At 37.8% G+C, this 14828-nt stretch overlaps 1 protein-coding gene and 1 non-coding gene across 5 annotated transcripts in view; both read left to right on the top strand.

Annotated features, from left to right (window-relative positions):
* The window catches only part of AP1G1 (adaptor related protein complex 1 subunit gamma 1), an 81858-nt gene that overhangs the window by 45712 nt on the left and 21318 nt on the right, over positions 1-14828 (top strand). For all 4 annotated transcript variants that reach the window (XM_040253175.1, XM_040253176.1, XM_040253174.1 and 1 more), the window contains 4 exons: positions 3479-3534; positions 4585-4698; positions 7549-7689; positions 8777-8831. In XM_040253175.1, the coding sequence (XP_040109109.1) occupies positions 3479-3534; positions 4585-4698; positions 7549-7689; positions 8777-8831 (366 nt within the window). The remainder of the gene's footprint in view (positions 1-3478; positions 3535-4584; positions 4699-7548; positions 7690-8776; positions 8832-14828) is intronic.
* Positions 4976-5061, top strand: LOC120873354. The gene has a single exon (XR_005723431.1). It is a non-coding gene; the product is annotated as a small nucleolar RNA SNORD71 (small nucleolar RNA).

The following is a 14828-nucleotide window of genomic DNA, read 5'->3' as shown; positions in this document are numbered from 1 at the left end:
GCTTCCCTGTCCATCACCAACTCCCAGAACTCATCAAACTCATGTCCATTGAGTTAGCGATGCCATCCAACCATCTCATCCTCTGTCATCCCCTTCTCCTCCTGTCTTCAGTCTTTCCCAGCATCAGAGTCTTTTCAGATGAGTCAGCTCTTTGCATCAGGTGGTCAAAGTATTGGAGTTTCAGCTTCAGCATTGGTCCTTCCAATGAATATTCAGGACTGACTTCCCTTAGGAATGACTGGTTTGATCTTCTTTCTGTCCAAGGGACTCTCAAGAGTCTTCTCCAACACCACAGTTCAGAAGCATCAATTCTTTGGCACTCAGCTTTCTTTATAGTCCCAACTCTCACATCCATATGTGACTACTGGAAAAACCATAGCTTTGACTAGACAGACCTTTGTTGGCAAAGTAATGTCTCTGCATTTTAATATGCTATCTAGGTTGGTCATAGCTCTTCTTCCAAGGAGCAAGCAAGCATCTTTTAATTTCATGGCTGCAGTCACCATCTGTAGTGATACTGAAGCCCAGAAAAATAAAGTCTCTCACTGTTTCCATTGTTTTTGCATCTATTTGCCATGAAGGGATGGGACTGGATGCTATGATCTTGGGTTTTTGAATGTTGAGTTTTAAACCAGCTTTTTTACTCTCCTCTTTCACCTCCATCAAGAGGCTCTTTAGTTCTTTTTCGCTTTCTGCCATAAGGGTGGTATCTGAGATTATTGATATTTCTTCCAACAATCTTGATTCCAGCTTGTGCTTCATCCAGCCCAGCATTTCCCATGTTATACTCTGCATATAAGTTAAGTAAGCGGCGGGTCAATATACAGCCTTAATGTACTCCTTTCCCAGTTTGTATCCAGTCTGTTCCATATCCGGCTCTAACTGTTGCTTCCTGACCTGCATACAGATTTCTCAGGAGACAGGTCAGGTGGTCTGGTGTTCCCATCTCTTGAAGAATTTTCCACAGTTTGTTGTGATATACACAGTCAAAGGCTTTGGTGTAATCAACAAAGTAAATGTTTTTCTGGACTTTTCTTGCTTTTTTCTATGATCCAATGGATGTTGGCAATTTGATCTCTGCCTCCTCTACCTTTTCTAAGTTCAGCTTGAACATCTGGAAGTTCACAGTTCACGTACTATTGAAGCCTGGATTGGAGAATTTGAGCATTACTTTGCTCAAATTACTTTGCTAGCGTGTGAGATGAGTGCAATTGTGCAGTAGTTTGAACATTCTTTGGCATTGCCTTTCTTTGGAATTGGAATGAAAACTGACCTTTTCCAGTCCTGTGGCCACTGCTGAGTTTTCCAAATTTGCTGGCATATTGAGTGTAGCACTTTCACAGCATCATCTTTTAGGAATTCCATCACCTTCACTAACTTTGTTTGTAGTGATACTTCCTAAAGCCCACTTGACGTCACATTCCAGGATGTCTGGCTCTAAGTGAGTGATCACACCATCGTGGTTATCTGGCTCATGAAGATCTTTTTTGTATAGTTCTTGTGTGTATTCTTGCCACCTCTTCTTAATGTCTTCTGCTTCTGTTAGGTCCCTACCGTTTCTGTCCTTTATCAAGCCCATCTTTGCATTAGATGTTCCCTTGGTGTGTCTAATTTTCTTGAAGAGATCTCTAGTCTTTCCCATTCTGTTGTTTTCCTCCATTTCTATGCATTGATCACTGAGGAAGCCTTTCTTATCTCTCCTTGCTATTCTTTGGAACTGTTCTTTCAAATGGGTATATCTTTCCTTTTCTCCTTTGCCTTTAGGTTCTCTTTTCTCAGCTATTTATAAGGCCTCCTCAGACAACCATTTTGCCTTTTTGCAATTCTTTTTCTTGGGGATGGTCTTGATCACTGCCTCCTGTTCAGTGTCACGAACCTTCATCCATAGTTCTTCAGACACTCTGTCTATCAGATCTAATCCCTTGAATCTATTTGTCACTTCCAGTGTGTAATCGTAAGGGATTTGATTTAGGTCATACCTGAATGGTCTAGTGGTTTTCCCTACTTTCTTCAATTTAAGTCTGAATTTGACAATAAGGAGTTAATGATCTGAGCCACAGTCAGCTCCTGGTCTTGGTTTTGCTAACTGTATAGAGCTTCTTCATCTTTGGCTGCAAAGAATATAATCAGTCTGATTTTGGTATTGACCATCTGGGGATGTTGGTGTGTAGAGTCTTCTCTTGTGTTGTTGGAAGAGGGTGCTTGCTATGACCAGTGTGTTCTCTTGGCAAAACTCTGTTTGCCTTTACCCTGCTTCATTTTGTACTGCAAGGCCAAATTTGCCTGTTAATCCAGGTATTTCTTCATTTCCCTATGATGAAAAGGACATCTTTTTTGGGTGTTAGTTCTAGAAGGTCTTGTAGGTCTTCACAGAACTGTTCGGCTTCTTCAGCATTAGTGGTTGGGGCATAGGCTTGAATTACTATGATATTGAATGGTTTGCCTTGGAAACGAACAGAGATCATTCTGTTGTTTTTGAGATTGCAAAACATGTATATAGAGACCATTACTCATTTTAAAAAAGATTGGTACAATATGCATAACATACCCTCTGTCATTTTAACCATTTCTAACTTTGTAGTTAAGTGGCATTAAGTAAGTACCTTCACACTGTTGTGTAGCCAACACCCACTGTTCATCTTCAGAACTTTTAGTTTCCCAAACTGAAACTGTGTGCCCTTTAAACAGTAATTCCCCATTATCCCCTGACCCCAACCCCTAGCAACCACCATTCTACTTTCTGTCTCTATGGATTTGCCTATTCAGGACATTTCACCTAAATGGAATCATATAGTATGGGGTGTTTGTGTCTGGTTTATTTCACTTAATATAATACTCTCAGGGTACATACCTGTCATAGCGTGTGTCATGATTCATTCTTTTAAATGGTTGTAGAACATTCCATTGTGTGAATGTGCCTTAGTACATTTAGGAAAATTGCTATTAATGAACACTCCTATCATTTGTGATTACAGATAGTGTTGCAGTAGATTTTTGTGCATATGTTCAAGTATATTTGTCAGCTGAATTCCTAGAAGTGAAATTGTTGAAGCAGGGGATATATTTTCATTTTGTAGTTTTAATTATTTATTAATTTTTTGGACTGTGTCACGAGGCATGAATTAAACTCGTGCCCCCTATAGTGGGCGCTCAGAGTCCTAACCTAACCATCCAGTGAATACCTTATTTTTATTATTTATAGTTATTGCCAAATTTCCCTCCAGTGAAGTTGTACCAGTAGTATTTTCCTGCTAGCAATATAAAAACTTGAAAACATTCTTGCAACTTTTACTGTTGAAATAGAATATGATTTTAAGAGTTTGCCTTCAGAGGTGTTTTTTTGGCTAGCAGTCTGTAGAAGTGCTGACTAAACTACCACCTTTAAATAGTTTGCACTCATCAGAGGCCAGGAAGTGATCCTTAAACAATATAGATGTTTGATTTTCTTAAATTCTTAACCTATGCTATTTTTTTGTAGGTCCTAGCCATAAATATCCTGGGTCGTTTCTTACTGAACAATGACAAGAACATCAGGTAAGTAAGCTGAAAAATACCTTGTATTTGGCTATTATAAACTCAGTGTATTCATGAGTGACTTTGCTCAAGATCACACATGTAGAGTGACATATCTAGAATTTCAACTCAGGATTTTTATTTTTAGTCTCAAGACTGTTTTGATAAGAATTTGAGGATTTGCCTCATGAGTTAACTTTTAGTGCTATTTATGCTTTACCTTTAGGAATCAGCAAACTTTTTCTGTCCAGGAACAGATGGTCTGTATCATAGACTATCTGGGCCTTAGGGTCTCTGGCAACTACTCAGCTCTGCCTCTTGGTGTGAAAGCAGCCGCAGACTGTGTAAATGATGAATGTGGCTGCATTGCAATAAAAATTGATTTACCAAACCAGATAGCAGAGGGCTGTTCTAGGCTTAGTTTGCTGACCCCTGTCAATTAAGAAGGAAAATAGAATATTTTGGTTGCAAACCTAGAAGATGTTTGTAAACTCCAGCTACTTTTAAAAAGTGAATGAATTTATCAGTGTTATTTTTTTATTCTTTCTTACCATGTTATGATTGAAAAAAAAATGTGGAAATAATCATTTATAGTACCCTGAATTATCTTCTCCTTCCAGAAGAATTTTTTATACTTGGAGGGTAAATTCAAAGTTTTGTAGGGGCAGTTTTGGTTCTGGTGTCAAAAGCAGAGAAAATACAAATAGTAAAATTGAAATAATTTCTTCTTGTATTTTGGGGCTCAGGCAGCCTGAAAAGACATACTGTATGCTTATTTTGTTGTGCTATTTGAAAGAGTTTGGAAGAATCGAGTCCATCACTTTCAGAAGTTTAAATGGACTTGGCCATGAATGCAAATCTAAATCCCAGGCTTCTGGTTGCCACAGCTTTTGATTATAATGTTGTTTATGGCTTTACAGCATTTACATTTTACTAAGTCTGTTGTATCTTTTAAATATTTAACCATGTATGATTTTCAGTAGTCATTGAACATCATCTTTGTCATTAAGCAGAGAACTATCCTGAATTTCCCATTTTAATTCTGTTCTTCTGCAACTTTGTTTCACCCAGATATGTAGCTTTGACATCTTTGTTGAAGACTGTGCAGACAGATCACAATGCAGTACAGAGGCACAGAAGCACAATTGTGGACTGTCTAAAAGATTTGGATGTCTCCATAAAACGGTAACAGACAATTGAAAGTTCTGTGCCCCCCCATCCTCCATCTGATAACTTTGTAATAGAGTTTTGAGAAGGAGAATGTTGAGATTTATGTATTCAGTCATTATTTTGACAGAGTAAATCCTTTTTTTGAAAAGGATTGGCAGGGAGAAGTTTAGATCAATGAGAGAGACCAGTAAGGAATACTTAAGTGCACCCTGAAGTTACCCTTGGTTCTTTGTTAAATAAAACAGGTGCAACTAGGCTGGGCATACGTTTACTAATCAGAGGTACTGTGTTCTGTGTGCTGGAGGATGAAGATACAAAGTGATCCATCGGCTGAGTGTTCTATCACTATGCTGAGACTCGAATGGCTGACAGCACACATTTTCTCGCAGTACTTATGCCCCAAGATACTAGAGGCAGCCTGTTAAAACAGTGTATCTGGGAATGACTTTTAGGCAGCATGTAGGACTTAAAAAAAAAAACCTTTTATATTGGAGTATAGCTGATTAACACTGTTCTGATAGTTCAGGTGAGCAGCAAAGAGACTCAGCCATATATATGCATGTATCCATTCTCCCCCAAACGTCTCTGCATCCAGGCTGCCACATAATGTTGATGTGGCATACAGTAGGACCTTGCTGGTTACCATTTTAAAATACAGCAGTGTGTACATGTCGGCCCCAAACTCCCTATCTCTTCCCACATCTTCTTCTCTGCTGGCAACCATAAGTTCATTCTCTTAAGTCTGTTTCTGTTTTGTAAATAAGTTTATTTGTATCATTTCTTTTTAGATTCTGCATATAAGGGATGTCATATGATATTTCTCCTTCTCTGTCTAACTTATTTTACTCAGCATAGGGCTTTGAAAGGCATATATTTTTTTCCTTGATCAATTAACTCTACTGGTCCTCCTCTTAGAATAACTTGTACCTGTTTGTAAAACCTAGTTATAGTAGGCTTCAATGAACTTTTGGTTTACTGTTCAAACCAGAAAAAATTTAATTTGAACTGATCTCTGAAACTATTCACTTAACAAACATTTATTGATAATTGAGTTCCTTTTATTTGCAGAGAACAGGTGTTAAGTGCTTGGGCAAACTAAAAATAAGACCTGGTCTCAGTAATAATGACTTCTATATAAAGCTTTGTGAAGGATTTATAAGCACCCTCTGAGTTGGTTCTCAGAGCAAGCCAGTAAGAGAAACTAGGCAATTACTTCTCTCCTCAGTTAACAGATTAAAGTACAGTCCCAAAGGAATCAAATGACTTAACTCTAAAGTTTACTTCTTGAACAAGGCAGACCTTGGAATAGAAATCAGATATTCTGACTCCTATTGTGTTGTTTCTCCATAGCTCTTGACTGGGCTTTGCATTTCAAAAGTAAAACCTGGGTCTTTTGACAGGTTGTATAGCAATAGAAGCTAAGAGTCTGGAGCCAGAAGGCCTCATTTCAGATCCTAGCTTTGCCCTTAATAAATTTGGTCTGGTTACTTAGTCTTTCTCTGCTTGGTTGTCTCCATATACAGTGTAGATACAGGAGCACCCACTTCCAAAGGTTATGTGGGATTAACTGGACTAGCATATGTAAAGCACTTAAACACTGTATAAGAAATTAGCTATTATTGCATTTCTGTAAGGATTGAGTTTTTGTTGCTTGTAGATTAAGATGAAAGTATTTTCAACTCATTAAATTGGTATTTTTGAAAGTAAATTATATGCATGGTTTGACATTATTGACCAAATATGAAAAGATGAGTATAGTAACCAGCATATCCATATTTACCTTGGTTGCCAAATTTGATAGGCAGCTATTTGTTATTGTTGTTAAGTCACTCAGTCATGTCCAACTCTTCGCAAGCCCATGGACTGCAGCACACTGGGCTCCCCTGACCTTCACTATCTCCCGGAGTTTGCTCAAACTCTTGTCATGGTGATGCTATTATAGAAACTCCTGTTTGCGCTCATAGCGCATATCTTTTTTTCCTTTTCATGGTGCTTACTGTCATTTTTAGTTTTTCTTTCCAGCTTTATTGGTATATAATTGTATGAGTCTAAGATGTACATCACATTGCTTTGTCACACCTTATTGCAAAATGTAACTCCTGCAGCATATCACATAATTACCATTTCTTTTTTGTGGTAAAAATATTTAAAATCTACTCTCTCAGCAGCTTTCAAGTATATTAATACATATTATTGATAATAGCCATTATGCTGTACATTAAATCTTCAGAACCTGTTTATCTTACATGTGGAAGTTCATGTTCTTTGACCATTATCTCCCTATTTTTCCCACCCCACAGTCCTTGGTAACCACCATTCTAGCTGTATTTCTATGTATTCAGCTTTTTTAGCTTCTACATATAAGTGATATCATATAATATTTGTCTTTCTCTAACATATTTCCCTTAGCCCTCAGGGTTTGTTTTTGTTCTAATCACCTGTATACCTTTCGATGTATGTTACATCATCTTTGGGTTGAAGTGGTTGTTAGTAAAAGAGTTTGGTGACTGTATATCACAGTTTTAACTGTTGGTGCAGAGAGATAGTATCTTTGAGTATTAATTTCTTTGCCTCTCTTTTTGAGCCTTTTAGGTATTCTAAATTTCAGCTTCATAGAATATACCGTTGAATCCAAACTGTCTATAGTAGTGTGTATCTTTGGGGAATTTTTGAAGAAAAGCATTGATGAAAGTTCAGAATAACTTTTGTTAACTTTGGTTATCTCGTGTGCAAAGATTGGAATTACAAGATTACACAAAGACATCAATACATCTACTGGTGCTTGGTGTTCAGGGACAACATACCTGGGTCTTTGTTTCATTCCCACTGTAAATGTCATAACTTTTTTTCTTCCCTCCATGGAAGGCGTGCAATGGAATTGAGTTTTGCCCTGGTAAATGGGAATAATATTCGAGGCATGATGAAGGAGTTACTTTATTTTCTGGATTCATGTGAGCCAGAATTTAAAGCAGACTGTGCATCGGGAATCTTCCTTGCTGCAGAAAAGTAAGATTTAACTTTTACATTCATTGGTAAAAAATGCTTGGAACTTTTTGGAAAGCATCTTTAAAACACGAGGGAAATGTTGTAAACATGTTTAAGTATGTAACGTTTATTTCAGGCTTACCATTAGAAATTGGGTTTGAGAAGATCATTCTAGTCAGTATTTATGTTAAGCATTATACTAAGACCAAAATACCCACTTTTATAAAATCTTCTCTTATGTCTGTTCTTTAACCTCTCTTCTATGATTCCCTTTTAATGAAGAGAATAGAAAAGTTAAAACATTTGAATTGTGGTTCTTTGTAAAACTTCCTGGGATGAAGTGCTCAGGATTTTGATAGTATGGTTATTTCTCCTCTTTCCATTGTGAATTTAAGGGGAGGCAAGTTCCTAGACCTGATGTTACCTGGGTCTGGGAAGAGTGCTCTTTATTCTTTTGTCTCTGTCCTATCCTGTCCTGACTTTATGATTTTCTTTTCTAAGAAAAAAACTGGAGACAGAGTTCTCAGTTCTCAACTCAGCAACTCCTATTGTAGTATTTACATCTGAATTTGACCATGTACTATTTCACTATCCATTGAAATGGGAATTGGTGCTAGTTTAATTGCTGGTAGTTTTGAAGGTGAAATGTGTCCAGATAGAGCCACTTAACCTGTGAACCTCAAGACTAAGGAGTTTTGAAAGTCACTGTGTGTGTGTGTGTGTGTGTGTGTGTGTGTGTGTGTGTGTGTATCTGTGTGTGTCTGTGTGTGTGTGTGTGTCTGTGTGTGTCTGTGTGTGTGTGTGAGTTGCTTAGTCGTGTCCGACTCTTTGCAACCCCATATACTGTAGCCCACCAGACCCATCTGACACTGGAGTGGGTTGCCATTTCCTTCTCCAAAAGGAACTATAGAAAGAAAGAAAGTCAAGTCTCTCAGTCGTGTCCGACTCTTTGCAACCCCACGGACTGTAACCTTCTAGGCTCCCCCATCCATGGAATTTTCCAGGCAAGAGTACTGGAGTGGGTTGCCATTTCCTTCTCCATGAAAGTCACTGAGCAGAACTTAATTTACAGGTTCCAGTTTTTTCACCTGTGCCATTATTTTCTCAGGTATGCACCTTCCAAACGGTGGCATATAGACACAATTATGCGTGTTCTGACAACGGTAAGTAGTTTTTTTAGGCAAGTGTGTACTAAGTGCTGGATGTGTCAGTTAATGAGACAGACAAAGCTCTTATTCTTGTGCAGCTTATGTTCTAGTGGGGGAGATAGGAAATTCATGGGGAAAGAAGGACGCTCCTGTCAGTAGGGGGCAATGCTGTGAAAAATACTAGAGCAGCATGAGGAACTATAGTGATAACAGAGGAGAATGGGATATGGGGCAGTGGGCCAGGTTCTTGGGTAGAATAGTCAGGGCAGGTCACTCAGAGGAGGTAATATTTGAGTAGAGAACTTGGTAAAGTGGTAAGCTGTGCAAAGGTTTGGGGGAAGAGTGTACAAACCAGCGGGAACAGTTGGTGTTGCAAAGCCCGAGGGTAAGTAACAAGCTTTAAGTAACAAGCTTGCCGTGTTTGGAGAGCATCAAGAAGGCCCATGCAGCCAGTAGACTGAGAGAGGCAGAGAATGGTTTGAGGCAGGGGCTAGATTCTATAAGGCCTCACAGGAGTTAGGATTTTATTTTGAATATGATGGGAAATCATTGGGAAGCTTTGTTTAGTTTTGTTTTGGCTGTATTGTATAGCATGCTAGATCTTAGTTCCCAGACCAGGGATCGAACCCATGCTCTCTGCAGTGGATTCACAGTCTTAACCACTGGGCCTCCAGGAAAGTCAAAACCTTTCTTTAAGAAAATGCTCCAACTTTTAATTTTTCCAATCAGTTTATATTCTCTTATACGATTATATGCCTTTTCTTCTTTAGCGTGTTGATGTGCTAGGTTACATTAATTGATTTAAAAAAATAATTTATTTAATTGAAGTTTAGTTGGCTTGCATTAATTGAATTTTTAATGCTGAATCAGCCTTCCATATCTGGAATAAATACCACATGGTTGTGGTGTATAGTTTTCTTTAATACATTATTAGATTTGATTTGCTAAAATTTTAAGGATATTTGCAGCTGTGTTCATGAGATACTGGTCTATAGTTTTCTGTTCCTGATGTTTTATTTGACCCTTGTATTATTTAGTAGTGAGTGTGTTGTTTAATCTCCAAATATTTGGGGACTTTGCAGCTATCTGTTATTGCTTATTTCTAGTTTAATTTTGTATGATTTCTGTTCTTTTAAATTTAAGACATTTTTAATGGCCCAGAATGTGATCTGTCTTGATGAATGCTCCATGTGAGCTTGAGAAGAATGTTTATGCTATTGTTGAATGACATAGTCTGTAAATGTCAATTAGATCATGTTGAAGCTTTCTCTTAAAAACATTCTGCTTTTCCCATTAGGGAAGAATATACATGTTTAAGTCACACCACTAATTACCTGGTTTTTAGTGTCTTACCTTTCTTTTCTGCCAGTTTCCCCAAACTTCTCCCTCCATTTTTGTGTTTCTTAACAGGAGTGGGTATCCTACCCATCTGGGATTTTTTTTCTTTGTCTTTTTCTGTTTCCTCTTCAAAGTACACGTGTGTAGGCCAGGTCTTGTTCCGGTAAATCAGATCCACTCTTCTATCCAATAACGGGAGATTGACCAAGGTGGGCACAGCTTCCACAGTTTGTATGTCCTGTGCAGCTTGGTTATCATAATGCTCTTGTGAGGCCAAAATTTAGTTTCCTCATAGGTTAAATAGCTTTACTTTGTCTCTGTGGTGGTAAATCTCAGATTCCATTTGTCAACAGGACAATAAAGAGATCGTTGTGGTTTTTTTTTTGAAGTGTGGATAATGAAATACAAAACACTTCTCATTTCTGGGGCTATGTATTGGTTCTATATTTATAAACTTTAGTTTGTGAAGGACTGTTATGTTTTCAAGAGATTCTGATTTTTAGAAAGTTACTGTTTATTTCAGTTTTATTTATTAAGCCTTTTTGAACTGTTCATACACAGCCCTTTCTCCATATCCTAGAGTAGTGTGACTACCATAGCTGGCTTGTATGCTTTTATTTATTTATTTTTAAATCTCAGTTTTATTTATTTATTTACTTACCTTTACAATATTGTATTGGTTTTGCCATACATTGACATGAATCCGCCACAGGTGTACATGTGTTCCCCATCTTGAACCCACCTCCCTCCCCATCCCATCCCTCTGGGTCATCCCAGTGCACCAGCCCCGAGCACCCTGTATCATGCATCGAACCTGGACTGGTGATCCCGTTTCACATGTGATAATATACATGTTTCCTTGCCATTCTCCCAAACCATCCCACCCTCGTCCTCTCCCACAGAGTCCAAAAGACTGTTCTCTACATCTGTGTCTCTTTTGCTGTCTTGCATACAGGGTTATCGTTACCATCTTTCTAAATTCCGTATATATGCATTAGTATACTGTATTGGTATTTTTCTTTCTGGCTTACCTCACTCTGTATAATAGGCTCCAGTTTCATCCACCTCATTAGAACTGATTCAACTGTATTCTTTTTAATGGCTGAGTAATATTCCATTGTGTGTATGTACCACAGGTTTCTTATCCATTCTTCTGCTGATGGACATCTAGGTTGCTTCCATGTCCTGGCTATTATAAACAGTGCTGCGATGAACATTGGGGTACACGTGTCTCTGTCAGTTCTGGTTTCCTTGGTGTGCATGCCCAGCAGTGGGATTGCTGGGTCATATGGCACTTCTATTTCCAGTTTTTTAAGGAATTTCCACACTGTTCTCCATAGTGGCTGTACTAGTTTGCATTCCCACCAACGGTGTAAGAGGGTTCCCCTTTCTTCACACCCTCTCCAGCATTTATTGCTTGTAGACTTTTGGATGGCAGCCATTCTGACTGGCATGAAATGGTACCTCATTGTGGCTTTGATTTGCTTTTCTCTGATAATGAGTGATGTTGAGCATCTTTTCATATGTTTGTTAGCCATCTGTATGTCTTCTTTGGAGAACTGTCTGTTTAGTTCTTTGGCCCACTTTTTGATTGCGTCGTTTATTTTTCTGGAATTGAGCTTCAGGAGTTGCTTGTATATTCTTGAGATTAATTCTTTGTCTGTGGCTTTGTTTGCTGTTATTTTCTCCCATTCTGAAGGCTGTCTTTTCACCTTGCCTATAGTTTCCTTTGTTGTGCAGAAGCTTTTAATTTTAATTAGGTCCCATTTATTTATTTTTGCTTTTATTTCCATTACTCTGGGAGGTGGGTCATAGAGGATCCTGCTGTGGTTTATGTCAGAGTGTTTTGCCTATGTTTTCCTCTAGGAGTTTTATGGTTTCTGGTCTTAGATTTAGATCTTTAATGCATTTTGAGTTTATTTTTGTGTATGGTGTTAGAAAGTGTTCTAGTTTCATTCTTTTACAAGTGGTTGACCAGTTTTCCCAGCACCACTTGTTAAAGAGATTGTCTTTTCTCCATTGTATATTCTTGCCTCCTTTGTCAAAGATAAGGTGTCCATAGGTGGGTGGATTTATCTCTGGGCTTTTTGTTTTGTTCCTTTGATCTATATTTCTGTCTTTGTGCCAGTATCATACTGTCTTGATGACTGTAGCTTTGTAGTAGAGCCTGAAGTCAGGCAGGTTGATTCCTCCAGTTCCATTCTTCTTTCTCAAGATTGCTTTGGCTATTTGAGGCTTTTTGTATTTCCATACAAATTGTGAAATTATTTGTTCTAGCTCTGTGAAAAATACCGTTGGTAGCTTGATAGGGATTGCATTGAATCTATAGATTGCTTTGGGTAGTATACTCATGTTCACTATATTGATTCTTCCAATCCATGAACGTGGTATATTTCTCCATCTATTAGTGTCCTCTTTGATTTCTTTCACCAGTGTTTTATAGTTTTCTTTATATAGATCTTTTGTTTCTTTAGATAGATACATTCGTAAGTATTTTATTCTTTTCATTGCAATGGTGAATGGAATTGTTTCCTTAATTTCTTTTTCTGTTTTCTCAGTGTATCGGAATGCAAAGGATTTCTGTGTGTTGATTTTATATTCTGCATCTTTACTATGTTCATTGATTAGCTCTAGTAATTTTCTGGTGCAGTCTTTAGGGTTTTCTATGTAGAGGATCATGTCATCTGCAAACAGTGAGAGTTTTACTTCTTCTTTTCCAATCTGGATTCCTTCTATTTCTTTTTCTGCTCTGATTGCTGTGGCCAAAACGTCCAAAACTATGTTGAACAGTAGTGGTGAAAGTGGGCACCCTTATCTTGTTCCTGACTTTAGGGGAAATGCTTTGTTTTCACTGTTGAGGGTAGTGTTTGCTGCGGGTTTGTCATATGTAGCTTTTATTAAGTTGAGGTATGTTCCTTCTATTCCTGCTTTCTGGAGGGTTTTTTTTTTTTTATCATAAATGGATGTTGAATTTTGTCAAAGGCTTTCTCTGCATCTGTTGAGATAATCATATGGCTTTCATTTTTCAATTTGTTAATGTGGTGTGTTACATTGATTGATTTGCAGATATTGAAGAATCCTTGCATCCCTTGGATAAAGCCCACTTGGTCATGATGTATGATTTTTTTAATATGTTGTTGGATTCTGGTTGCTAGAGTTTTGTTAAGGAGTTTTGCATTTATGTTCATCAGTGATATTGGCCTGTAGTTTTCTTTTTTTGTGGCATCTTTGTTTGGTTTTGGTATTAGGGTGATGGTGGCCTCATAGAATGAGTTTGGAAGTTTACCTTCCTCTGCAATTCTCTGGAAGAGTTTGAGTAGGATAGGTGTTAGCTCTTCTTTAAATTTTTGGTAGAATTCAGCTGTGAAGCCATCTGGTCCTAGGCTTTTTGTTTGTTGGGAGATTTCTGATTACAGTTTCAATTTCTGTGGTTGTGATGAGTCTGTTAAGATTTTCTATTTCTTCCTGGTTCAGTTTTGGAAAGTTGTACTTTTCTAAGAATTTGTCCATTTCTTCCAAGTTGTCCATTTTATTGGCATATAGTTGCTGATAGTAGTCTCTTATGATCCTTTGTATTTCTGTGTTGTCTGTTGTGATCTCTCCATTTTCATTTCTAATTTTATTGACTTGATTATTCTCCCTTTGTTTCTTGATGAGTCTGGCTAATGGTTTGTCAATTTTATTTATCTTCTCAAAGAACCGGCTTTTGGCTTTGTTGGTTTTTGCTATGGTCTCTTTTGTTTCTTTTGCATTTATTCCTGCCCTAATTTTTAAGATTTCTTTCCTACTACTAACCCTGGGTTTCTTCATTTCTTCCTTTTCTAGTTGCTTTAGGTGTAAAGTTAGGTTATTTGATTTTTTTCTTGTTTCTTGAAGTAAGTCTGTATTTCTATGAACCTTCCCTTTAGCGCTGCTTTTACAGTGTCCCGTAGGTTTTGGGTTGTTGTGTTTTCATTTTCATTGGTTTCTATGCATTTTTTTTTTTAATTTCTTCGTGATTTGTTGGTTACTCAGCAGCGTGTTGTTCAGCCTCCATATGTTAGAATTTTTAATAGTTTTTCTCCTGTAATTGAGATCTAATCTTACTGCATTGTGGTCAGAAAAGATGCTTGGAATGATTTCAGTTTTTTGAATTTACCAATGCTAGATTTATGGCCCAGGATGTGATCTATCCTAGAGAAGGTTCCGTGTGCACTTCAGAAAAAGGTAAAATTCATTGTCTGGGGGTGAAATGTCCTATAGATATCAATTAGGTCTAACCGTAAAAATGGTGTATTGTATCATTTAAAGTTTGTGTTTCCTTGTTAATTTTCTGTTTAGTTGATCTATCATAGGTGTGAATGGGTATTAAAGTCTCCCACTATTATTGTGTTATTGTTAATTTCCCCATTCATACTTGTTAACATTTGTCTTACATATCCTGGTGCTCCTATGTTGAACGTGAATGTGAAGTCGCTCAGTCGTGTCCGACTCTTTGCGACCCCATGGACTGTAGCCTCCTCTGTAGGCTCCTCTGTAGGCTCCTCTGTTCATGGGATTTTCCAGGCAATAGTACTGGAGCGGATTGCCATTTCCTTCTCCAAGGAATCTTCCCGACCCAGGGATCGAACCTGAGTCTCCCACATCATAGACAGACACTTTACCGTCTGCGATCTCAGCCAAAAGGCCAAGAAG

Source organism: Oryx dammah, unplaced genomic scaffold, assembly GCF_014754425.2.
Source record: "Oryx dammah isolate SB20612 unplaced genomic scaffold, SCBI_Odam_1.1 HiC_scaffold_13, whole genome shotgun sequence".
In the NCBI taxonomy this organism is placed as follows: domain Eukaryota; kingdom Metazoa; phylum Chordata; class Mammalia; order Artiodactyla; family Bovidae; genus Oryx; species Oryx dammah.
This window is presented reverse-complemented; position numbering and strand designations above follow the sequence as displayed.